Source organism: Girardinichthys multiradiatus, chromosome 19 (genome assembly GCF_021462225.1).
Source record: "Girardinichthys multiradiatus isolate DD_20200921_A chromosome 19, DD_fGirMul_XY1, whole genome shotgun sequence".
Taxonomy (NCBI): domain Eukaryota; kingdom Metazoa; phylum Chordata; class Actinopteri; order Cyprinodontiformes; family Goodeidae; genus Girardinichthys; species Girardinichthys multiradiatus.
In genome coordinates, this window is record NC_061811.1 from 7,745,540 (window position 1) to 7,769,978 (window position 24,439).

General features: G+C 41.5%; 1 protein-coding gene across 1 annotated transcript in view; it reads left to right on the forward strand.

The window, feature by feature from the left end:
* Window positions 1-2,224: 2,224 nt before the first annotated feature.
* LOC124855404 (disintegrin and metalloproteinase domain-containing protein 17-like) overlaps window positions 2,225-24,439 on the forward strand; it is a 30,933-nt gene continuing 8,718 nt past the window's right edge. The window contains exons 1-14 of the mRNA XM_047345242.1: window positions 2,225-2,435; window positions 2,681-2,813; window positions 7,731-7,864; window positions 7,985-8,073; window positions 9,600-9,789; window positions 17,188-17,318; window positions 17,439-17,525; window positions 20,567-20,692; window positions 20,874-21,018; window positions 21,183-21,274; window positions 21,451-21,603; window positions 22,985-23,184; window positions 23,255-23,358; window positions 23,479-23,613. Coding sequence (XP_047201198.1) covers window positions 2,330-2,435; window positions 2,681-2,813; window positions 7,731-7,864; window positions 7,985-8,073; window positions 9,600-9,789; window positions 17,188-17,318; window positions 17,439-17,525; window positions 20,567-20,692; window positions 20,874-21,018; window positions 21,183-21,274; window positions 21,451-21,603; window positions 22,985-23,184; window positions 23,255-23,358; window positions 23,479-23,613 — 1,825 coding nt within the window. The 5' untranslated portion in view covers window positions 2,225-2,329. The remainder of the gene's footprint in view (window positions 2,436-2,680; window positions 2,814-7,730; window positions 7,865-7,984; window positions 8,074-9,599; window positions 9,790-17,187; window positions 17,319-17,438; window positions 17,526-20,566; window positions 20,693-20,873; window positions 21,019-21,182; window positions 21,275-21,450; window positions 21,604-22,984; window positions 23,185-23,254; window positions 23,359-23,478; window positions 23,614-24,439) is intronic.

Sequence of the window (24,439 nt, forward strand, 5' to 3'; positions counted from 1 at the left end):
CGGCCAATACAGCGTCAATTCGTCTTGGGAATGACATATACAAGTGCTACACAGTGGTCAGAGGGATTTTAAGCCATTCTTCTTGCAGGATAGTGGCCAGGTCACTATGTGATACTGGTGGAGGAAAACGTTTCCTGACTCGCTCCTCCAAAACACCCCAAAGTGGCTCAATAATATTTAGATCTGGTGACTGTGCAGGCCATGGGAGATGTTCAACTTCACTTTCATGTTCATCAAACCAATCTTTCACCAGTCTTGCTGTGTGTATTGGTGCATTGTCATCCTGATACACGGCACCGCCTTCAGGATACAATCTTTGAACCATTGGATGCACATGGTCCTCAAGAATGGTTCGGTAGTCCTTGGCAGTGACGCGCCCATCTAGCACAAATATTGGGCCAAGGGAATGCTATGATATGGCAGCCCAAACCATCACTGATCCACCCCCATGCTTCACTCTGGGCATGCAATAGTCTGGGTGGTACGCTTCTTTGGGGCTTCTCCACACCGTAACTCTCTCGGATGTGGGGAAAACAGTAAAGGTGGACTCATCAGAGAACAATACATGTTTCACATTGTCCACAGCCCAAGATTTGCGCTCCTTGCACCATTGAAACCGACGTTTGGCATTGGCATGAGTGACCAAAGGTTTGGCTATAGCAGCCCGGCCGTGTATATTGACCCTGTGGAGCTCCTGATGAACAGTTCTGGTGGAAACAGGAGAGTTGAGGTGCACATTTAATTCTGCTGTGATTTGGGCAGCCGTGGTTTTATGTTTTTTGGATACAATCTGGGTTAGCACCTGAACATCCCTTTCAGACAGCTTCATCTTGCGTCCACAGTTAATCTTGTTGGATGTGGTTCGTCCTTCTTGGTGGTATGCTGACATTACCCTGGATACCGTGGCTCTTGATACATCACAAAGACTTGCTGTCTTGGTCACAGATGCGCCAGCAAGACGTGCACCAACAATTTGTCCCCTTTTGAACTCTGGTATGTCACCCATAATGTTGTGTGCATTTCAACATTTTGAGCAAAACTGTGCTCTTACCCTGCTAATTGAACCTTCACACTCTGCTCTTACTGGTGCAATGTGCAATCAATGAAGACTGGCTACCAGGCTGGTCCAATTTAGCCAAGAAACCTCTCACACTAAAATGACAGGTGTTTCAGTTTCATTGTCCAACCTCTGTATTATCTGCCTTCAAAGAACTCCACTGGCTCATTGTTTGGAAAATGATAAAGTATGAAATCTTTTTGGTCTATAAGGAACCGAATCGTGGACCCCTCTGGTCATCAGAGACCTGTTCAATCAGGTGTTCCACAACTAAAGGGGAGGCATAATTTAGTTAATGTGCTCCTCAGCTCTGAAACAGTTACCTGAGATGTGTAGAAACGATTTGCTCCTTTAAATCAGGAATGACAATATTTCTGTTTACTGCAGCTTTCTTATAAAAGTCAGGTATTACTATATCTGTTCATATTATCTTTTTTTTTAGTTATTTAGTTGTTTTATGATGTTGGTGATTGATGTTTCTTATTATGTGTCTAGGTTTTCTGTTATTTTAATTAGTAGCTTGACTTTAAGTTAATTGTTTTTATCTCTGTTGCTTTATTTTTCCTGTAAAACACTTTGGATTTCCTTTGTGTATGAATGGCTCTAAACAGAGTGAAAACTATCTACACCTGCTGTAGTGGTTTAATGCTTTAGTTACGGAAGTAGGTATGAGCTGATATAGAACTACATATACACTAAGGTTTGTATTGTTTGGGTTCATAACTATTAAGTAACAATTTAAGTTAATGTCAAGAGCATCTCAGTAAATATGAATATAGTTGAAAAGTTAATCATATATAAAGCTTAATTACACAAATGGATACAATTGTTTATTTTTTTATTTTTCTTGTTTAATATTCTTTTTTTCAGACAAAGAATTTTGAGTTTTATTGCCTGTCAGCCACAATCGTCAATACGACCAGAAATAAAAGCTTGAATTACATTACTCTGGAATCCTTGTAATATACTAATGTCCATTTTTCGATTAAATTTAAAAAATGTTACCTTTCTATGATATTCGAATTTATTGAGATGAAGCTGTAGGCGTTACTGAGTCCATGTGAGACTATTTTCCGTCCAAAACTCCTCCCTGGCGCTGTTCGTGATATCCAACCGCGTCATGGTCCGGCAAACCGCGAAGAAGCGAACCCATTTCTTCGAGCGGATGTTTTCCGCTCTGTGCACTTCCGGATAGCTCCTCTGCTAGCCGTACGATCATACAATCACACAGGAGCATTTTTTGACTTTTAAATGTGACAGCGCCGCTTAAATATGGTCAACGCATTGTTAATTGTTTTTTGTGCCTCTTTTTGGATGAACGATGTAATAACGTCAAGGATTAACTTGGAGGATAATCACGAAAATGATCCGGAGTTTGGTAAATATAGAAATGACTTCAGCTAACGTTAGCTAAAATCAAACCGCTGTCTTCACATTAATACGATTAATAAGTTATTATTCAAACAGAATGGCAAACCCAGTTTTATTATCTTTAATGTCCAGCTCTGAAATGTGTTTTAAATATTAAAGCGATGTTTATGTGATCATATGCGGAAACTGTGTTATTCTCTCGCTGTTAGCCTGTTTATTTCATGCCAGCTGATTCCTGTTCATACATTTCAGAATCTCTGAACTTCATCCTGTCAGACTATGAGGTGCTGCCTGTGTCAGGCTTCCAGCTGCACTCTGTGAGGAAAAGGGACGTCCAAACCCAGTCCCACCTGGAGCGCCTGGTGAGCTTCAGAGCCCTGCAGAGGTACGGCACTGAACGCTAGACTCCCTCAGACAAAGTTGTCATTATTAGATCTTAGAGCTCTGAAGCCCTGATGATCAGAAATTGTCTATTCATATTTGTACTAGGTGAACGAGCATTTAAGAGATTTCTAAATAAATCCAATCTCATGCCTGCAGGTAAAAAGTACCTGAAAACAAAGTTGAAGCGTTAAGTTGCCTGTGACATCGAATTTGTTTGATAAATCGAATTACATTTATGGAAAGGAAGTATTAATTAAATATTTTAAAAAGTAAATTCATGGCACTGAAATGAGTAGTTGTTGAGATATATGGTCTTAAATTTCACTAAAAAGGCATTTCCAGACTACCCTTTTGCGATTTTGTTACGCTCTTTTATGACGTCAAAGGGGAACCCCACACATAAACTGACTGCTGCTACAATGGGAGCAACACAGACAGCAGCGAGAATCTGATATTCCTTTAGATAAATTATATCAGCCACTATCACAGAGAGATGCAGCAGAGTCAGGAGAAGAAAGTCAGCTTTCATCAGATGGCAGAGCACCAGTGCTACTGCGTGCAGACGGCCATATTATTCCACCGGAGTCTATTTTTGCTGGATGCCGGAGCACGGCCGGAGTCAATATGCAAGAATCATACCGCACCACCAGGACACAGGACCAGCACAACATCCGGATTTTCAAAATAATTCACTAAAGACAGACGAGATCTTGCTATATTTATAAATGCACACACATATTTATATATACATGTATATATGTTAGCAGTTGTTTACATTAGATCAATTAGATCCATTGCTGGGTTAACTAAGGTATTATAAGCTGAGGAATTAAACATTAAATGCATCAAAGCAACACTCAGTGAACTCACCCATTGTAGAACAAAACACATGAAAATGTCTGGATGCATAAAACGAAAAATGAAGCAGTTTAACTGGTTTAACTTCCACAGAATGAGTTGTTTTGGACTTGCCACTGCATTTATCACTGGCTTTTATTGTGTGATCTGCGTATGGTTCTTGGAGCACCTCCGGGGTTTGCAGTGGACCGGGCTGGACCGAAAGCAGATAGTGTAAATCCAGGGTTACAGTAAATACGGCACTGAGTGAAACAACCGGAGGCGAAGCTGAGCAGCAGCAGCAGACATAAGGGATGATTCAAGATCTGAAGACACTACCTGGTGTCATTTTTTTAAACTTTTATATTAGAATCTTTAGAGAAAAACTTTGTTAAATATATCATATGCATGTGTAATTTATCCTATTTTATAAATATCCTATTTATCCTATTTTAATAATAATAATTGGATTATTATTAATAATAAAATAATAATTTGGAGGTTATTATTAATAATCAAAATAATTTTTTTTAATTATTAACAATAAATGCTGATATCTAAATGTACTTTAGCATCAAGGAAGTGTTCTTACCTGCTGAGCCTTGATCCGTTTAGCAACAACATTTGTTTGGGGATCTTTTCCCATGATGCACAGAACAGAGTGGCTATAGAATCTGCTTCAACGTTCTCCTTCGTCTGTCAGATATCCCGACCTCTGAAATCATTTCTCTTGTGAATTAAGAGGTTTCTTGTTCAAAGCAGTTTGCTAAAAAGTCTTCCAATCACAACTGGCTGTGCTTGGTGGGACCAACCCATCTGTCCCTCCTCAGTTTTCCAGCTCTGATCCAGGCAGCTCTGATCCTCTTCACTTCAGGAAAGTAGTGCAGACTAACAGCTGCTTTCGTAGTATTGCTGCCACCACCAGCAATGCACCATTTCACCATATTAACGCGGTTTTGAACGTAACTTGGCTTCTTCCTGAGTAGTTTATTATTGACGCTCACACAGTGAATGACCAGAGACTTTTCCTAAGACGTCATTTCCGGGCGACTTCGGACTTGCAAAATTTAACATCGAAATATCCTCACAGTTGTTTTTTATCACGTCTTTAATCCTGATATGTCAATTACTGGCCAATTTCTTCAATATTAAGATGTTTTCTTTCATTTTCTGCATTTGTGGGAAAAGCGTGTCACAGGCACTTTAAAGGGTTCTTGAGTTTTATTTACAACCTATGAAAAGTTCTGACCGAGAATCACAAAAGTGTCTTAATTTCATATTTTTTTACATATTACTATGAAAAATTCAACAAAGATTGTGTGAGAAATAAATGGAAGTTATAGGGCTGAAGCAATTAATTGGATTAATTGATTATTTAAATAATCTTCAACTATATTTAGTAATTGAGTAATTATTAACTGGGGTATACAAACTCTAAAACATGCCATTTGCTGAAAGAACAATCCACTCAGAGCAGTAATTAAGCCAAAACTGTACAAAAAATAACATTTTGCATTTAAGATGAAAAACCATCTTTGTCTGTAAATATGCTCTATCTAGATCTCCTCAAGTATGATAGTTTTAGCTTCACCTGCTTCAAATTCTGTAAAAAATCTCCTATTAAGCACCTTTTTGCTATCTGAATATAAATCAATTAATCGAAAAAATAGAGAACAGATTAATCAATTAGCAAATTAATCATTAGTTCATTTCAAGTAAGTTTATTTATATAGCACCAATTCACAACACGTCGTCTCAAGGCACTTCACAAAGTCAGGTTCATACATTCCAATTAATCCTAACACTTGAACAGTTCAGTCAGATTCAGTTATTTATTCAAATTGGATAAAAAGTTTTTCTATCTAAGGAAACCCAGCAGATTGCATCCAGTCAGTGACTTGCAGCATTCACTCCTCCTTGATGAGCATGTAGAGACAGTGGACAGTCACTGGTGTTGACTTTGCAGCAATCCCTCATACTGAGCATGCATATAGCGACAGTGGAGAGGAAAAACTCCCTTTTAACAGGAAGAAACCTCCAGCAGAACTAGAACCAGGCTCAGTGTGAGCGGCCATCTGCCACGACCGACTGGGGGTTTGAGAGAACAGAGCAGAGACACAGAGAGAACAAAGAAGCACTGATCCAGGAGTACTTTCTATGGGAAGGAAAAGTAAATGTTAATGGATGTAGCTCCTTTAGTCGTTTCACCTAGAAAGAAAGAACAGATAAACTCTGAGCCTGTTTTCAAGGTAAAGTAAGTTTATTTATATAGCGCTTTTCAGTAACAAGACATTCAAAGCGCTGTACATGAGGAAGAACAATTACAATATGATCACAAAGAAAATAAACACAGAAAAACAAATCAAATGACACTTTTAATCCTTTGGAGTAATAATATTTAATAATCCTTCCAAGTTTACTGGTAGAAATTGGTTCCGAGCCACTGTTAATAATAAAGCATCTTATGCTAAAAGAAGATGATAATATTGATAGTCTCATCATTCCACTGAATTCTAACTAAGGAAGCTGAGTCACTGGTACAAAACAGCTTTAAACCACATTTTCAGGTGCTAATAATATATTGCTTTTACTGGTACTGAAGTTGAACTAAGTAATAACAGTCCATTGTCTAACTAAGAAAGCTGGGTCATTGGTGTAAGAGCAGCTAAAGTCCAAATTACTAATAATATTTGGTCTTCGCTGGTAATCCTTCTGATAAAACTAAAGGTTAGAGTCTGAAAGAGAGCACATATAATTAGTTACAGTAAAAGCTCAGTCAATCACCATGTCTAGGAGAGAGAAAGGGTTAAACACTGAAAGACAGGACCAAGTGTATCATCGGTAGAATGTGAGCATTAAATTGTTGGCAGCAGAAGCTCGGACGATTCCCCCCTACAGGAAGGTGTCACAGATAGACACAGAGTCAGGCCAGGTGTAGCTTCTAGGAAGAGAAAAGAGAGAACAAAGTTAAAAGCTGAAATAACAGCAAACAATGCAAAATTGGAGAGTAGTATGAGAATATAGCAGGGAAAGTGAAAGTGGTCATTATGTCCTCCAGCAGCCTAAGCCCATAGCAGCATAACTACAGAAATAGCTCAGGATAACCTAAACCACTCTAACTATAAGCTTTATTAAAAAGGAAAGTTTTAAGCGTAGCCTTAAAAGTAGACAGGGTCTCTGCCTCACGGACTAAAACTGGGAGCTGGTTCCACAGGAGAGGAGCAGGAGTTGTAGCACTAGTTGGTTAACTTATTTGTAATAATGATTTTATTCTGCCAAAAGTTCTAATTTCTGTAGAATATATTTTAATAATGGCAACAGAGAATATTCTGTCTTAAAACAAAATGCATTCAGTTTGCAATATTTTTTAAATAGGACTTTAGAGATAAATACCATATGAATAATTTGCCAGTTTTTAGGGCATCTGGACCTTGCACTGGGCACATCTACCATGTATTTGCCTCTCTTACACACTGAAATGTTTCCGACTAACATCAAACTAGTTTTTATATCAAACAAAGATAAATAGGGTAAATATAAAAATAACTTTTTCTTCAAATTCATCCTTTCCTGACCCTGACTGTCTGGGATTTTTGCTAAACTGCTAAATTTGTATGACCTTGTTAGCAAGAGAAAAGTGTATTAGTCAGCTGACTGGCAGCGCATAGCAAGATCTGGTGCCTTATATTCCATACAGCCAGAAGGAACTGTGGTCAGTCCGGCACTTTCTCTGGTATCTCATTAAAGAACAGGAACAGCAGGATGGAAAGTCTTGATGGTTTTTAAAACCTTTGTGTATTGCGATTGCTTTCTTTGTAGCTTTTAATCCAGCAGAAGAAATCTTGTGAATTTCTAAATGAAGTCACCTTTTAAATGCACTGTATATTTGGGACATATTGCTGTATCCCTTCATAAATAAAAAAAACCTGTGTAATTACAAAGACTAATTTATCATGAAATACGGCAGCAGCGTCGACATTTTGTATTATAAAAAAAAATCGTATTAATAAAAAAACGTTTACCGAAAGCATTTTATTTTGTTTTGTTTGATTTATTTATTTTTTCTTATGTTTTTCTTCAGAAATTTTAAGCTTTACCTGACAACAAACACAGACCTCTTTACTGACAACTTCAAAGCAGTGTTTGTTGATAAAAATGGGAAGGAGCAGAAATATGACGTTTCACTTCAGAACTATTTCACTGGACATGTTGTTGGTGAGTTGATGGAAAACACTGGTTTTAACCATACTTTCGCTCATTGTGCTTTTACCAGATTATTACTTGACAGTTCATTTAAAATGATAAAGAAATTCAGATTTCTGATTTGCTTTCCAGGGGAGGAAAATTCTCGTGTGCAGGCGCACATTGACGGAGATGAGTTTTCTGCTCATATCCTGACAGATGAAGCAGAATATAATGTGGAGGTATGATCTGTGTCAACTTTTATTATGAGACATTCCAACTCAGGTCTTTTATTCGTGGTCTTTGGCTCACTTTTGAGACAAGAGAGAAGAAAATCTTTTATTGCAGCAGCATAATCTCACATTAAACATTTTGAACGATACAACCTTTAATTTGAGTATGTTTATTGAGAAGGAAAAATTTTAAGAAATTATTTTTTAATTTAAACTCAACAGTGGTACACTTATTGGCATTTATATTCAAATAAATGCAACTGAAGAATTTTTAAATGTATACCTTTTTGTACTGAGTTGATCAGAATGTCTAGGAACCTTTAACTTGTAGTCTGTGACTTCCTGTTTCCCTGGGAAATATGCTTTGATAAAGAGGCTCATTTTTCTGGCAAAAGGGAAAGACAAGAGAACATGCTAATCAATTAAGGTAGAATTATATTGATCTTCACAAGTCAGTAATTGCCTACTGAGCTATACACCTCCGTATCTACAGCTAAAGAAATAAATTAAAAGTTCAAAACTACAGGAAGTGTGACAAACGAATCCGGAGGAGGATACAAGTTTATCTTCCTCAATGCACAGTGAGCAGGATGGTAAAGGAAGTAAAAATAAATCACCAGAGCATCTAGGGGTCATCAACCATTGTCCATAACAAGCAGACAGTTGTTCCTGTTAGGAAAAACCTTTTCTGTCCTACTGTCACAAACGTAAACATGTTAGCTAAACTCTACAAGGACCTTGCTTAGGTCACTTAGTCTTTCAGCAGGATAATGATCCAAAACACAATGCCAAATCAACACAGAAATGGTTCGCCAAACACAAAATCCACCTTTTTTCACGGTCATCTGTGTCCAAACACTGAAGTGCTGTGGAAAACCTGCCAGGTGAGTTGAAGAGCAGAGGGCGTATGAGAGGGCCCAGGATCTAGAGAGACTGTGCAAAGAGGAAAAATCTAAGATCCCTCTCTCTGTTTGATTCAACCTTATGACGTGTTAAAAACAGAGCTGGACTATTTGTAAAATTTAAAAATAGATTTATTTGAAGGCAATACGTTTTTAAACAGAGGCCTAAAAATGGTAAATGGACTGAATTTATATAGCGCCTTTCCAGTCATACAGACCGCTCAAAGCGCTTTACACTAGAGCCACGTTCACCCAATTGCACTCACTAACACTCACACATTCATACACTGATATGCAGATCGGTAGGCAACTTGAGGTTAAGTGCCTTGCCCAGGGGCACATCGACATACAGCGGGAGGAAGCTGGAATCGAACCCTTCCGATTGCAAGACGACTACTCTTCCTACTGAGCCACATTAATTAATTCTTGCTACATGTTGTGTGTTATAACTCTGAGTAGCTTTTTCTCATCATTTTGTCTTGCTTTCTGGGATAATTATGTCAAATATTACCAGACCACAGCCTTTTGTAGAAGATTATTTAAAGATACCAGATGAGAAGTTGGGATATTTACTTCTTCTTTTAGACGTGGGAATCTCTCTACTACAATTTCTTTCTTTTTTTGGCTGTCCAGCCGCTTTGGCGGTTTACAGACTCCCCAGTTGACGGCCGATTACTGGTCTACCGATCGCAGGACATCAGGAACCTGAGCCGGATTGCTTCTCCTAAAGTGTGTGGCTACATTCATGCTGAGACGGAGGATCTTTTGCCTCAGGCTGCCAGGAGCGGCCAGGCAGAGCATAAGCAGGCGGTTCTTAAAGACGGTGAGTAGTAGGTGAAAATAGTAGTAAGATGTAGCATTGATAGGATGCATTAAATTATAAGAACAGATAAATAAATCAGCCTCATAATCTGCTGATGATCAGTTTGAAGGGATGAATTATTGAATTCCTACTAATTAATTTTATGCATTTAAGAACCAAGTAGATTACTGTATATTTCTCAGATTAAGTTCAATTTGGCAGCAATCAGAAATAGTAAACACATTTTTCTCTGGAAGGTACTTCTGTGTCTGAAAGAGGACATTTTATGAACATTTAAGTTATTATTGACGCTGATTAAAATCAACTTTTATTTAACGTTCACGGTTCTCCCTGAAATGTAGAGAAAGCCACTTTACGGCCAAGAATCCTGGGTAATCTTGCAGAACCTCACACTAATGTAGATGTACCGAGCAATGTTTATCGCAGCCTAGTTGATCTGGCTTCTTGTTGACTCGATTTGGCAAAGAATCTCTGGTTCTTTTTTGATCCTGAGTCTGAGCCTCAGAACCCCATCGGATCTCCAGGAGTCTAAGCTTTTGGGGAGGGAGTCTTCATGGCTTGTGGCTGATTATGGATTATAGTAAAGCTAACCCTCATGAAGAACAAAATATTGAGGCACGTGACGTCGCCCGGTACGGCAGAGCCGGGGTCCCACCCTGGAGCCAGGCCTGGGGTCGGGACTCGTCGGAGAGCGCCTGGTGGCCGGGTTGCTCCTCGCGGGACCCGGCCGGGCCAAGCCCGAACGAGAGACGCGAGGCCATCCCCCAGGGCCCACCACCTGCAGGGGGAACCGTGAGGGACCGGTGCAAAGAGGATTGGGTGGCGGACGAAGGTGGCGGACGAAGGTGGAGACCTCAGCGGCCCGATCCCCGGATGCTTAGGCTGGCTCTAGGGACGTGGAATGTCACCTCGCTGGGGGGGAAGGAGCCTGAGCTGGTGCAGGAGGTTGAGAAATATCGACTAGAAATAGTCGGGCTCGCCTCCACGCACAGCGTGGGCTCTGGAACCCATCTCCTTGAGAGGGGTTGGACTCTGTTCTACTCTGGAGTGGCCCACGGGGAGAGGCGGCGGGCTGGTGTGGGTTTGCTTGTTGGCCCCCAGCTCAGCCGTCTCGTGTTGGGGTTTACCCCAGTGGATGAGAGGGTCGTATCCCTGCGCCTTCGGGTTGGGGAGAGGTCTCTGACTATCATTTCAGCCTACGGGCCGAGTGGTAGTGCAGAGTACCCGGCCTTCTTGGCGTCCCTGTCGGGGGTGCTGGACAGTGCCCCTCCCGGGGACTCCATTATTCTGCTGGGGGACTTCAACGCCCACGTGGGAAACGACAGTGACACCTGGAGAGGCGTGATTGGGAGGAATGGCCTCCCCGATCTGAATCCGAGTGGTGTTTTGTTATTAGACTTCTGTGCTAGTCATGGATTGTCCATAATGAACACCATGTTCAAACATAAGGGTGTCCATCAGTGCACTTGGCACCAGGACACCCTAGGCAGGAGGTCAATGATCGACTTTGTTGTCGTATCATCAGACCTTCGGCCGCATGTTTTGGACACTCGGGTGAAGAGAGGGGCTGAGCTGTCCACTGATCATCACCTGGTGGTGAGTTGGATCCGCTGGAGGAGGAGAAAGCCGGACAGACTTGGCAGGCCCAAGCGCATAGTGAGGGTCTGCTGGGAACGCCTGGCGGAGCCCTCGGCCAGGGATGTATTCAACTCCCACCTCTGGGAGAGCTTCGACCAGATCCCGGGGGATGTTGGAGACATAGAGTCCGGGTGGACCATGTTCTCCGCATCTATTGTCGATGCTGCTGCCCGTAGCTGCGGCCGTAAGGTCTGCGGTGCCTGTCGCGGTGGCAATCCCAGAACCCGGTGGTGGACACCGGCAGTAAGGGATGCTGTCAAGCAAGAAGAAGGAGTCCTATCGGCTGTGGTTGGCTTGTGGGACTCCTGAGGTGGCTGACGGGTACCATGAGGCCAAGCGTGCTGCGGCCCGGGCTGTGGCAGAGGCAAAAACTCGGGCCTGGGAGGAGTTCGGTGAGGCCATGGAGAAGGACTACCGGTTGGCCTCAAAGCGATTCTGGCAAACCGTCCGGCGCCTCAGGAGGGGGAAGCAGTGCTTCGCCAACACTGTTTATAGTGGGGGCGGGATACTGCTGACCTCGACTGAGGACATTATCGGGCGGTGGAAGGAGTACTTCGAGGATCTCCTCAATCCTGCCATCACGCATTCCGTGGTGGAAACAGAGGCTGGGGACTCGGGGTTGGACTCTTTCATCACCCAGGCTGAAGTCACCGAGGTGGTTAAAAAGCTCCGCGGTGGCAAGGCTTCGGGGGTGGATGAGATCCGCCCTGAGTACCTCAAGTCTCTGGATGTTGTAGGGCTGTCATGGTTGACACGCCTCTTCAACATTGTGTGGCGGTCGGGGACAGTGCCTCTGGACTGGTAGACTGGGGTGGTGGTCCCCATTCATAAGAAGGGTGACCGGAGAGTGTGTTCCAACTACAGGGGGATCACACTCCTCAGCCTCCCTGGAAAGGCCTACGCCAGGGTATTGGAGAGGAGAGTCCGACCAGCTTCAGGAGGAGCAGTGGGGTTTTCATCCCGGCCGTGGAACACTGGACCAGCTCTATACCCTCTACAGGGTGCTCGAGGGTTCATGGGAGTTTGCCCAACCGGTTCACATGTGTTTTGTGGACCTGGAGAAGGCATTCGACTGTGTCCCTCGTGATGCCCTGTGGGGGGTGCTCCAGGAGTATGGAATCGGGGGTCCTTTATTAGGGGCCATCCGGTCCCTGTACAAGCGGAGCAGGAGTTTGGTCCGCATTGCCGGCACTAAGTCGGACCTGTTCCCAGTGCATGTTGGACTCCGGCAGGGCTGCCCTTTGTCACCGGTCCTGTTCATAACTTTTATGGACATGATTTCTAGACGCAGCCAAGGGCCGGAGGGGTTCGGGTTTGGGGACCAGTGGATTTTGTCTTTTCTTTTTGCGGATGACGTGGTCCTGCTGGCCCCTTCTAGCCAAGACCTACAGCATGCGCTGTGGCGGTTCGCAGCCGAGTGTGAAGCGGCTGGATGAGGATCAGCTCCTCCAAGTCCGAGGCCATGGTACTCGACCGGAAATGGGTGGCTCTTCCTCTTCAGGTTGGAGGGGAGTTCCTGCCTCAAGTGGAGGAGTTTAAGTATCTCGGGGTCTTGTTCACGAGTGTGGGAAGAATGGAGCGGGAGATCGACAGACGGATCGGTGCGGCTGCCACAGTAATGGGGGCGCTGTGCCAGTCCGTTGTGGTGAAGAGAGAGCTGAGCCGAAAAGTGAAGCTCTCAATTTACCGGTCGGTCTACGTTCCTACCCTCACCTATGGCCATGAACTTTGGGTCATGACCGAAAGAACGGGATCCCGGATACAAGCGGCTGAAATGAGCTTCCTCCGTAGGGTGGCCGGGAACTCCCTTAGAGATAGGGTGAGGAGCTCGGCCATCCGGGAGGGGCTCGGAGTAGAGCCGCTGCTCCTCCACATCGAGAGGAGCCAGTTGAGGTGGCTCAGGCATCTATACCGGATGCCTCCTGGACGCCTTCCTCGGGAGGTGTTCCAGGCACATCCCACTGGGAGGAGGCCCAGGGGATGGCCCAGGACACGCTGGGGGGACTATGTCTCTCGGCTGGCCTGGGAACGCCTTGGGCTCCCCCTGGAGGAACTGGAGGTGGTGTCTGGAGAGAGGGACGTCTGGGCGTCTCTGCTGAGTCTGCTGCCCCCGCAACCCGGTCCCAGATAAGCGGAAGAGTACGAGTAAAGCTTTCTGAGTTTTGAGTCTGAAACCTCGATGTTTTTAAAACATTGATGTTTTGAAGAGTCCAGCATGCCATCTTCAGGGTAAAAGGTTGTTCTGGCTAAAGGTCATTGCGAAGGGACCCGGTGGGAGGTAGTTCTTGTACAGTGCCTTGAGAAAGTATTCGGCCCCCTTGAACTTTTCAACCTCTTACCACATTTCAGGCTTCAAACAAAAAGATATAAAGTTCAAATTTTTTGTGAAGAATCATCAACAAGTGGGACACAATCGTGAAGTGGAATTAAATTTATTGGACCTGTCAAACTTTTTTAACAAATAAAAAACTGAAAAGTGGGTCATGCAATATTATTCGGCCCCCTTGCGTTAATACTTTGTAGCGCCACCCTTTCCTGCAATTACAGCTGCAAGTCTCTTGGGGTTTGTCTCTATCAGTTTTGCACATCGAGAGGCTGAAATTTTGGCCCATTCTTCCTTGCAAAACAGCTGGAGCTCAGTGAGGTTGGATGGAGAGCGTTCATGAACAGCAGTCTTCAGCTTTTTCCACAGATTCTCGATTCGATTCAGGTCTGGACTTTGACTTGGCCATTCCAACACCTGGATACGTTTATTTGTGAACCATTCCATTGTAGATTTGGCTTTATGTTTTGGATCATTGTCTTGTTGGAAGATAAATCTCCGTCCCAGTCTCAGGTCTCTTGCAGACTCCAACAGGTTTTCTTCCAGAATGGTCCTGTATTTGGCCCCATCCATCTTCCCATCAATTTTGACCATCTTCCCTGTCCCTGCTGACGAAAAACAGGCCCAAACCATGATGCTGCCACCACCATGTTTGACAGTGGGGATGGTGTGTTCAGGGTGATGAGCTGTGTTGCTTTTACACAAAACATATCGTTTTGCATTGTGACCAAACAGTTCGATTTTGGTTTCATCTGACCAGAGCACCTTCTTCCACATGTTTGGTGTGTCTCCCAGGTGGCTTGTGGCAAACTTTAAATGAGACTTTTTATGGATATCTTTGAGAAATGGCTTTCTTCTTGCCACTCTTCCATAAAGGCCAGATTTGTGCAGTGTACGACTGATTGTTGTCCTATGGACAGACTCTCCCACCTCAGCTGTAGATCTCTGCAGTTCATCCAGAATAATCATGGGCCTCTTGGCTGCATTTCTGATCAGTCTTCTCCTTGTTCGAGATGAAAGTTTAGAGGGACGCCCGGGTCTTGGTAAATTTGCAGTGGTCTGATACTCCTTCCATTTCAATATGATTGCTTGCACAGTGCTCCTTGGGATGTTTAAAGCTTGGGAAATCTTTTTGTATCCAAATCCGGCTTTAAACTTCTCCACAACAGTATCTATGCATCCATCACTCTGTGACGTTTTAGCATTTTGAGCAACGTCATTTCTGTCCAGTGTGAACATCTGGTGATATTGCGATGATGATATTTTCTGCAGCTTTGCTCTGATGTGTTTGTGTTCACTACTAAGGTAGTGTTCTGTATGGTGCTTGGAAAGCAGAAAAATCATCTATTAAGAAGGCAAAGGATGGCTGGTAAATTTCCGAGAAGCTTGTACTTCAGAGGAGTAGTTGTTACGTAAAAAACACATCACAGTGTTTATGTATCAGAGGAGATGTATACCACCTCTCACTGTATTCTGGTAGAAATCGCCCACAGAGGAGATGAGTTGAGGTGAGGGTTCGTATGGAGGAAGCATTAAGATTCATAAGGACTCCATGGCTCGGTGCTGAGTGTGAGTCAGCTCTGGTCTCCCACAGCTTGTTGCGGAGGCCGGAGCAGATCTCTCCCACTTCTCTGAATAATGTGGAGGCAGGTGCGCTGTATGATGTAACGCTCAGAGTGGAGACTTTTTGTTCTTCTGCTCTGTTTGGCTGATTGTTGAAAGAGGTTTCCATGCATTTAGTTACGTCTCAAAGCAAGATTTCTGTGTAACAAGTTATACTGAAAATACAGGTTAAATAAACTGCTTGGCAAAAATAAACTTGAGTAAATATTCCAAAGTTTGTATTCTGTGAGGTATCTGATTCCTCTTGAACTTGTCCACATTTCCACCCGTTATAACAACAAACCTGTGTTTTACTCAATAGACCAATGCAGGTCTTCTGTGAAGCAGAAGGAAAATGACCCGTGGTTTTCAGCAGCTTGCACAAATAAATATATGCTCCCCAGAACCAATACTTTGTAGAACCACCTTTTGCTGCAGTTACAGCTGCTAGTCTTGTGGGCTATGTCTCTACTAGTTTTAAGCACCTAAGGACTGAGATTTTTCCAGTTCCTGCCAGCAAAAACATTTCAGCCCAAACTGGATGGATTGTCCTGTACAGATTCTCAGTTTGATTTAGGTCTGGACTTTGACTAGGTCATTCTAACTCATGATTATGCTTTGATCTAAACCACTCCGTTGCAGCTCTGGCTTTATGTTTAGGGTCGTTGTCCTGCTGGAAGGCGATGCTCTGCCCCAGTCTCAAGTCTTCTGCAGCTTCTAAGACGTTTTCCTCCAGTATTCTCTCATATTCCCCTCAATCCATCTCCAGGAACTCTGACCAGCTCCCATGTCAATGCTGAGGAAAAGCATCCCCACAGTATAATGCTGCCCCCACCGTGTTTCACCGTGGTGTTCTTGGTGATGTGCAGTGTTAGATCTCTGCCACATGTTGAGTTTTGCTTGTAGACCAGAAAGTCTTAATGTTGGCCTCATCTGAGCAAAGTGAATTGTTACATGTTTGCTCTATCTTCTACATGGTTTATGGCAAACCTTAAACAGGACTACTTATCCCTTTCTCCTGGCCACTCTTTCGTAAAGCCCACATTTCTGGAGTGCACTCACATTTTCCCACCTGAGCTGTGGATCTATGCAGCTCCTCCAGAATTACCATGGGCCTCTTAGCTGCTTCTCTGATTAATGCTCTCCTAGCCCAGCCTGCCACTTTAGGTGGATGTCCATGCCTTTGTAGGTTTGCAGTTGGTCCATCCTCTTTCCATGTTAAGATGATGAATTTAACAGAGCTCTGTGAGATGTTCCAAGCTTAAGATATTGTTTTAGAACCTAAACCCTGCTTTACATGTCTCCACAACATTCTCTGTGACCTGTCTGATGGGCTCCTTGGTCTTCTTTGGTTGGTTCTCTAACAAACCTCTGAGGCCTCCACAGACGAGCTGGATTTATATTAAAATTAAGTTACACATGCAGAGGCTATTTACTAATCGGGTGTCACTGAGATTTATTTAGTGGTATTGGTGTATAGGGGTTGAATTCAAATGTACACCACAATTTTCATATATTTATTTGTATAGTGAATTGAAATACTCAGTCATTTTTCTTCTACTTCATAATTCTACACTACTTTGTGTTGATCCGTCACATAATTGCCAATAAAACACATTGACATTTGTGATTGTAAACTGAAAAAATGTGGAAAAGTTCAATGAGGTATGAATACTTTAGCAAAGCACAGTACTTTGACACCAGAATATGGTCTAATTATTAAACATTTTAGTAAATTTACATATAAAAAGTCTTAATGTGATCCTACTTGTTACCTCCAGGTAGTGTGTGCATGCTGCAGCTTAATTAATGCCTCTCCTACATTTTTCCTGTAGAGTACCATGACAGAGTGAAAAGACAAGTTCATGACCACAGGAAGAACACCTGCCCCCTGCTGCTGGTCGCAGACTACCGCTTCTATGAACACATGGGCCGCGGCCACGAAAGCATCACTCTTAACTACCTGGTCTGATTTCCTCAAGTCATTTACTGTTTAACCTCTGAGATATTTTATGTTCTGTAGTCTACATTATACGTTGTATTTATATTCTGATCAGTGTGTTTAATTACTTTCTGTCTGTCATAGATAGAACTGATCGATCGAGTTGATGATATTTACAGAAACACCACCTGGGATGATGATTTTAAAGGTTATGGGGTCCAGATCCAGCAGGTATGCAGCTCTGAATTTTTTTTTTTTTTCTTCCACTAAACTGTTGTGCGATGCTGTCATTTTAAACACTTGTTCTCTCAGCTGCCTAATATCTTAGTTTTATGTAGCGTCGCTCCCAGAAACCGGGCTCATACTAAAGCGGCTGTTTGTGAATAGCATTTTAAGGAGGAACTGTGAGCTTTTTATATACCTCTGAGGGGTAGATTAATTTGCTCTGTCAATGAATAGAAGCTATTTTATTACTGTAAGCGTAGGAGTCCCTCATAAAAGAATTATGCATTAACTTATCAGAGGTTTTTTTGTATTCTGTCCCATAGATGTGAAGAACTCGTGTTCTGTTGTACAGAACCACAGTTTAACCCAGAACATCTTACTGAATGAATGCTCTCTCTGTCCTTTTTAAATCTTGTTTTTCTGTCATTTGTTGCCATAGTTCTCGGGGTGGGTTACTTCGAAGAATCCACAGTATGATGTGATGGAAGAAGTATTTTAGAGTCTACAGACAAGGATTTGTAGCATCACTTCCTATTCAATAATCTTGAATTTTGTTTTTGTAGCGATAAGTTTACATTAAACTATATTAGTCTTCAGAAAAGGTCTCTTATCTATCAACGATCTTTCTGAAGGATAAATTATTTATAATAAGACCCAAGAGAATAAAATTGAGAATTAGTTTTACTATCAAACCTTTAAAGCCTGATTTAAAACAAATGATGCAGATTCGAGCTATGCAGGCCAAAGCTAACCAACCAATAGGCAGAAGTTGACGTCTGAAGACACAGCCCCCCCTTATTTGCATAATGAGGCAGAAATCCATATGGAAATGTAAAAAGCACCGGCATAAATAAATAGTATTGAACAAATAAATAGTTTTAAAAAAAATACAAAGGAAAAATAAGACAGAAAATATTAAAACATACACATAAATAAATAAATTTAAAATAAGTCATTAATAAATAAAGTTGAAAATTGTAATGGATAATAAATAAATAAGGTAATTATTTCAAAGGTGAATAAATAAATAAGCTAATTAAATTAGATGTATACATTTATCTCATTGAATAATTTATTTACTCCCTACATTTATTTATTTACTGCAATGTTTGTGTTTGTAATCGCATGCTTATTTATTCATTGAGCATTTATTTATTTCTGTATATATTCTTTCTTAAGGCAGGATTGGTCCTCCATTTAAAAAAACAAAACAAAACAAAAAACAAACATCTAACAAGCAGTTAAAACTTGAGTTAACAAAATATTTAATGGTAATTTACAGTAGACTATCACATTGTAATAAAAATGTATTTTTTGTATATAAACATTTTCCAATCAAAAATATTTATGCTCTGACTTTTAAAAGAAACTTGTGGGCTTTAAGTGTCACAACTGTTACACACATTTACTCACTGTTTAACGTTATTTGCTGTTTTACGATTTATGCTATTTCTAAATAAAATAATTAGTTTTTTACATTTAGCTTTCCATACCTATTCCAAGGATTTTGTACACTAAAAAACCTTAACAAAAAGATGCGTGCAGCCATCTTGGAATTTTGAATAAAGCTGACACTTGCCATTTGTAGTACTTAGATCCTTCAGCAGAGGTCATAGGACAAGTATATCATTTGATACCACTGGTTCTTGAAGAAAGCACCAACTTTTATTAGAGGTTGAGGTCTCAGAAATGTGTCAAATATGATATGATTAGCGTTATGGAGTTAATATATCTAATGTGTATGTGCTGCTGCTTTAATTAGGTAAGAAAACCGAACCAACAAAAGTTGAAACAAAGATGTTAACAACTTCAATAATTATTTCCCCAGCTTAAAAGGGAAATGTTAGTGAATAATTGATTTTAAAATATTGTCTGACTTAATTCAAGTCTTTTTTTAAAGGTTTATCAGCCTCTCGGGAGTTTAACACATAATTTTAATTTAAGTGGGAAAAGTGGAAAGAGAAGGATTTTGATGTTTCAGAACCACACTCAAATACAAGAACCGCTACTAAATTAAGAATTGAATATCTTACTTTGTGGTCCAAATTCAAGCTCACTCATGGGATGGACTGGAACTGTTATTTATGCATCTCACACAGTCCCGTCCGTCTCAGCTAATGAAAAAATCACTGCAAAACAGCTGTGCTTCTGGCTCAGTTTGTTTGGGTGTCTTGTTGGGTGTTGCTCTTTGGATTCAGAACTGGGTGACACTCTTAAAGAAAATCACTGAAGAGCATGGAACAATTCCAAGTTGTGAAGGAACAACAATGCAACAATCTTAGAGGAATTTTAAATAAAATTAGACTGCCATGGAAAAGTGTCCAAACAAAAATAATTATACCATCTTAATTTAAACATAGTGATCCGTCATGGTTCTGACTCGCCTGGGCAAGACTTCTTGTTGGCATTGTTTCTGTCTTCTCTGCCTGTTTGAGTTAGAACTCCATCAGTTCACAGTGACCTGGAGTTTTCAGGGAAGGAGTTATCGACAGGTCCTGGTCACCCAATCAGAGGCAGACTTTAGAAAACATGCAGCTGTGTCACAACCAAGGAGACATGGATTCCTGTTTTCTTTCTATCGCAGTTTTTAGACTTGAAAGAGCCGATTAATGTCAGCAACCTGTTTGCGACTGTTTGTACATTCAAGGTTTCATTTATGTAATCATCCTGCTGAATAAAAAGACAAGCTTACATTAATCCCTGTCAACTAAATATGAGGTGAATAGTTAAACATCGATTAAAAGCTTTCTGAATTTGCAAAATAAGTTCCTTCATGTTTGAACGGCTTCAAAGATTTAGAGAAGACTTTTACGCACACTTGTCAAGCTCATAAAATATGATACTTTGAAGATTCAGGGATTCCATCATCTGCGTGCAATAGTTTGTTGTGGCTAAAGCAAAAAGGCCCACAAGGGCAGTTTGAAATGACTTGGAGGAAACAAATACTTACAAGTAAAAGTTGAACTTTGATATGTTCGTTTAGACTACCTTTTGTGACTGGATATTCTAAGCTACTCTTAATTGTTGTGTCTGCTTTTTGTTGTCAGATCATTATTAACAAAGAGCCAACGAAGCCACCCTCTGGCCACTCTGGGGTTGGCTGGGCCCACTATAACATGAAGGACAGCCCTGTGACAGGCGAGGAGGTCTGGGAAGTGAAGAAACTTCTGGAGGTAGGAAGGCAAACATTCTCCATTGATGTATTTATACATTAATACTCTTTGTACCAAATACGATTTAAAATGTGAAATTAAGGCAACACAGGCCTAAGTCATACATATTGATATAGGCATGTGGGTCATATTAGAAAATTATTATAAAAAGTCTGTTGTTTACTGTTCTTTCCTCCAACAGCAATTCAGCTCAGATATTGCCGACAACGCCTCCACTGTGTGTCTGGCTCACCTGTTCACCTACCAGGATTTTGACAAGGGGACGTTGGGCCTGGCCTATGTCGCCCCGCCCAGACCTCACCCCCTCGGTGGGCTCTGCTCAGGACGTAAGACACATTGTTCACCTCTGTTTCTTCAGCTAAGAATCAGACACTGCAACTTAAAGGGGATTTTAAAGTTTAGGGCATATTTAAAGACATGTTATCCTGTAAATGACAAATTGATAACACATTGATATTGAGTCATTTCTTTGATTTTCCTTACTTTGTAGCTTACTACCCATCTCACTCTGCCAAGAAGCCCAGTTACCTCAACACGGGCCTGACCAGCACCAAGAACTACGGCAAAACAATCCTCACAAAGGTCTGTTGGGTTTTTTATTTTTGTTGTATTCAAAAGAGCTGATTATCTGTGCTGTGGGTTTAAGCTGAGATAAAATACAACCTGCCATCCAACCAAGTTTTTGTGGCAGTTTACTGAGTCATTTTGAAAGCATCAAATTAATATTTACCACCCCCAATGGCTTGGTTGCTCAACAGGAAGCGGACCTGGTTACCACTCATGAGCTGGGCCATAACTTCGGAGCAGAACACGACCCTGATAACATCGACTACTGTGCTCCCAGTGATGACCAGGGTGGCAAGTTTGTCATGTACCCCATCGCTGTCAGCGGTGACCATGTTAACAACAAGGTACATCACTGCATGTTAAGATTTTATGTCATAGACCATAACAAAGTACAGTCTAATTGTAAATTGGAAAGAAAATGATACATTGATTTAAAATGTTTTAGAAATAAGTCTGTGGAAGAACCTTCTAGCAGGATAATGACCCCAAACATTCAACCAGATCTAAAATGACTTACAATGATTTAGATCAAACCATATTCATGCCTTAGATTGGCCCAGTCAGTCTAAACCTAAGACCAATGGAAAATCTGTAGGGAAACTGATGCTCACAGTTATTCTCCATTAAATCTGACGGTGTTTGTGTTATTTTGCAAGCAAGACCGGTTAAAAAGTTCTAGGTCTACATGTGTAAAACTGGTAGAGACAACGCTGCAACTTTCACCAACAGTGATTTTACAAAATATCGACCCGGAGTGCTGAATACATCAGCACTGCAAAATCATTTCCTAACAGATATGCACTGCTTTGCGTTGGTCTGTCATTTAAAACCCTTTAAAAAATACATAGAAGTTTGTTGTTGCTATGTGAAAAGGTTGTAGGAGTACAAATACTTCTACAAGCCACGGTATGTCTGAGTGAATCTCTCTGACTTAAATTTCTTCGAAAATGTTTCCAAACCCCTGACTACTGAGTTGCCGTTGTTCCTGTGAAATATGACGTGTAGAAGTGTGAGGAGCCTCCTCCGTCATTGGCCTCAGCCGCACTTCTCAGGCAGAAACACGTTTTCTTATGGTCTTCTCCTCAGACAAGATCTGCTTTCTAATAACACTGCAGAAGCTGAAGTTTCTGGTGGCATCTTTAACTGCTGGCGTTGGTGCTTTTCTGTGACATTTCAGAAAAGCAGTTTGACCTGATTAAGCTGTAGAGACTGAGTGAGTTTCAAGTCAGGACAAGCCTGAACTGTTGCTGTGGCGTTAATAGACAAACAGAAGCAAAAGCAGACATGGTAAAAGTTTTCAGAGCAATCTAACAGGTAATAATTTCCTGAGGTTTCAGTTAAAGGTCTGGACTAATATTTGGTTACAGCAACACAAAGATAAAGAACAGGAACACCCTCCTTTGTTTACGTGAAACAATCCAGTTTAAAATGACCAGTTTTAGAATAGATTCTTTATTTCTCTGTTCCTTGACACAGTTCAAGCCCTGGGTGGAGATAAAGATGGGGAAGTTAGATAATTTTTCTATAAGATGAGTTTAACACTCAAATTACCCTTTTTTTACCATTACAAAGCAAAAACGCCACTAAGAAATGTAGAGAAATTTCATTTTAATGTCAGAAAATCATCTGAATCTAAGTTTTGTTGGTCAATTTAGGCATTTTTTTGCTACATTTGCTCAAAAATCCATACATTTTTTATTTATCTTTTTCTCTTTCCCTCCTCAGCGTTTTTCCAGTTGCAGCAAGATCTCAGTTGGAAAGACGTTGCGTCTCAAGGCTCCGCTGTGCTTCAAGGAGAGGAACAGTAAGGTCTGTGGAAACTCCAGAGTGGAGGACGGAGAAGAATGCGATCCTGGGCTCCTCCATCTCAATGATGACCCCTGTTGTTCTGCAGTCTGCAAGTTCAAACCTGATGCTAGGTGCAGGTAAGTTATCAGAAAAGTAAAAGGCTTTGGAAGAGACTCTGTTAGTGTGATAAACGATGTGTCTCTGCAGTGACAGAAACAGCCCCTGCTGCAAGAACTGCCAGTTTGAACAGGCGGGAACAAGGTGCCAGGAACCCATCAATGCCACATGCAAAGGCATGTCTTCCTGCACAGGTGATCGCCTCCTGCTGGTTTGACTCTAGAACTGCAGCATTCACATCGATTGGTGATATTGGTGTTTTGTACAATATTTATTATAAAATGAAGTTTATTAACCATTTCCTCCTTTCACAGGTAACAGCAGCCAGTGTCCACCGCCTGAAAATGCTCCTGACAACACAGTGTGTGTAGACAAAGGCCGATGTCGCAAAGGAGAGTGTAACCCGTTTTGCGAGGCAGTTCCGAACCTACAGTCTTGCGTCTGCAATGGTAAGTGTCTGTGTTAAAGGAGGATTCGAGCTTGATAAGAACGTGGTGAGAAGTGTTGGAGGTCCTGCTGGACGAAGCAGAGCATAGGGTCTTCCAAGAAGTGAATCTCATACAAGCAATCTGAGACCTTTAATGAAATGTATCAAATAATTAAAGTAGAAATTATACCTTGAGTACAGTTGGAGAATTTTTTTATTTAATCTCTGTTTCTCTTCTGCTCCACATTCTGTCATAAAAACCATGCATACAACCCCTGGCAAAAATGATGGAATCAGCAATCTCTGTTCATTCAGTTATTTCATTGTGTTGAAAAAAGCAGATCCCAGAGATGAAACAAAGCTACAGTCATTCTAAGTGGCAACTTTCTGACTTTATAAAAACACTAAACATTGTGGCAGTCAGCAACAGTCACTGTTTTAGGTCCAACTTGGAAGAAATTATGTAGTCATGAAAAAAACCCAAAAGAACATTTTAACACACCACGAGTACTTTAGTGCACCACCTCTGGCTTTTATAACAGCTTGCAGTCTCTGAGGCATGAACTTAATGAGTGACAAACAGTAGTCTTCATCAATCTGACTCCACTTCCACCACAGATTTTCAATTGGACTGAGATCCGGACTATTTGCAGGCCATCACATTGACCTTATGTATCTTTCTTCATGGAATGTTTTCACAGTTTTTGCTCTATGGCAACATGCATTATCATCAGGAAAAATAATTTCATCATCCCCAAACATGCTTTCAATTGATGGGATGAGAAAAGTGTCCGAAATGTCAACGTAAACTTGTGCATTTATTGAAGATGTAATGACAGCCATCTACC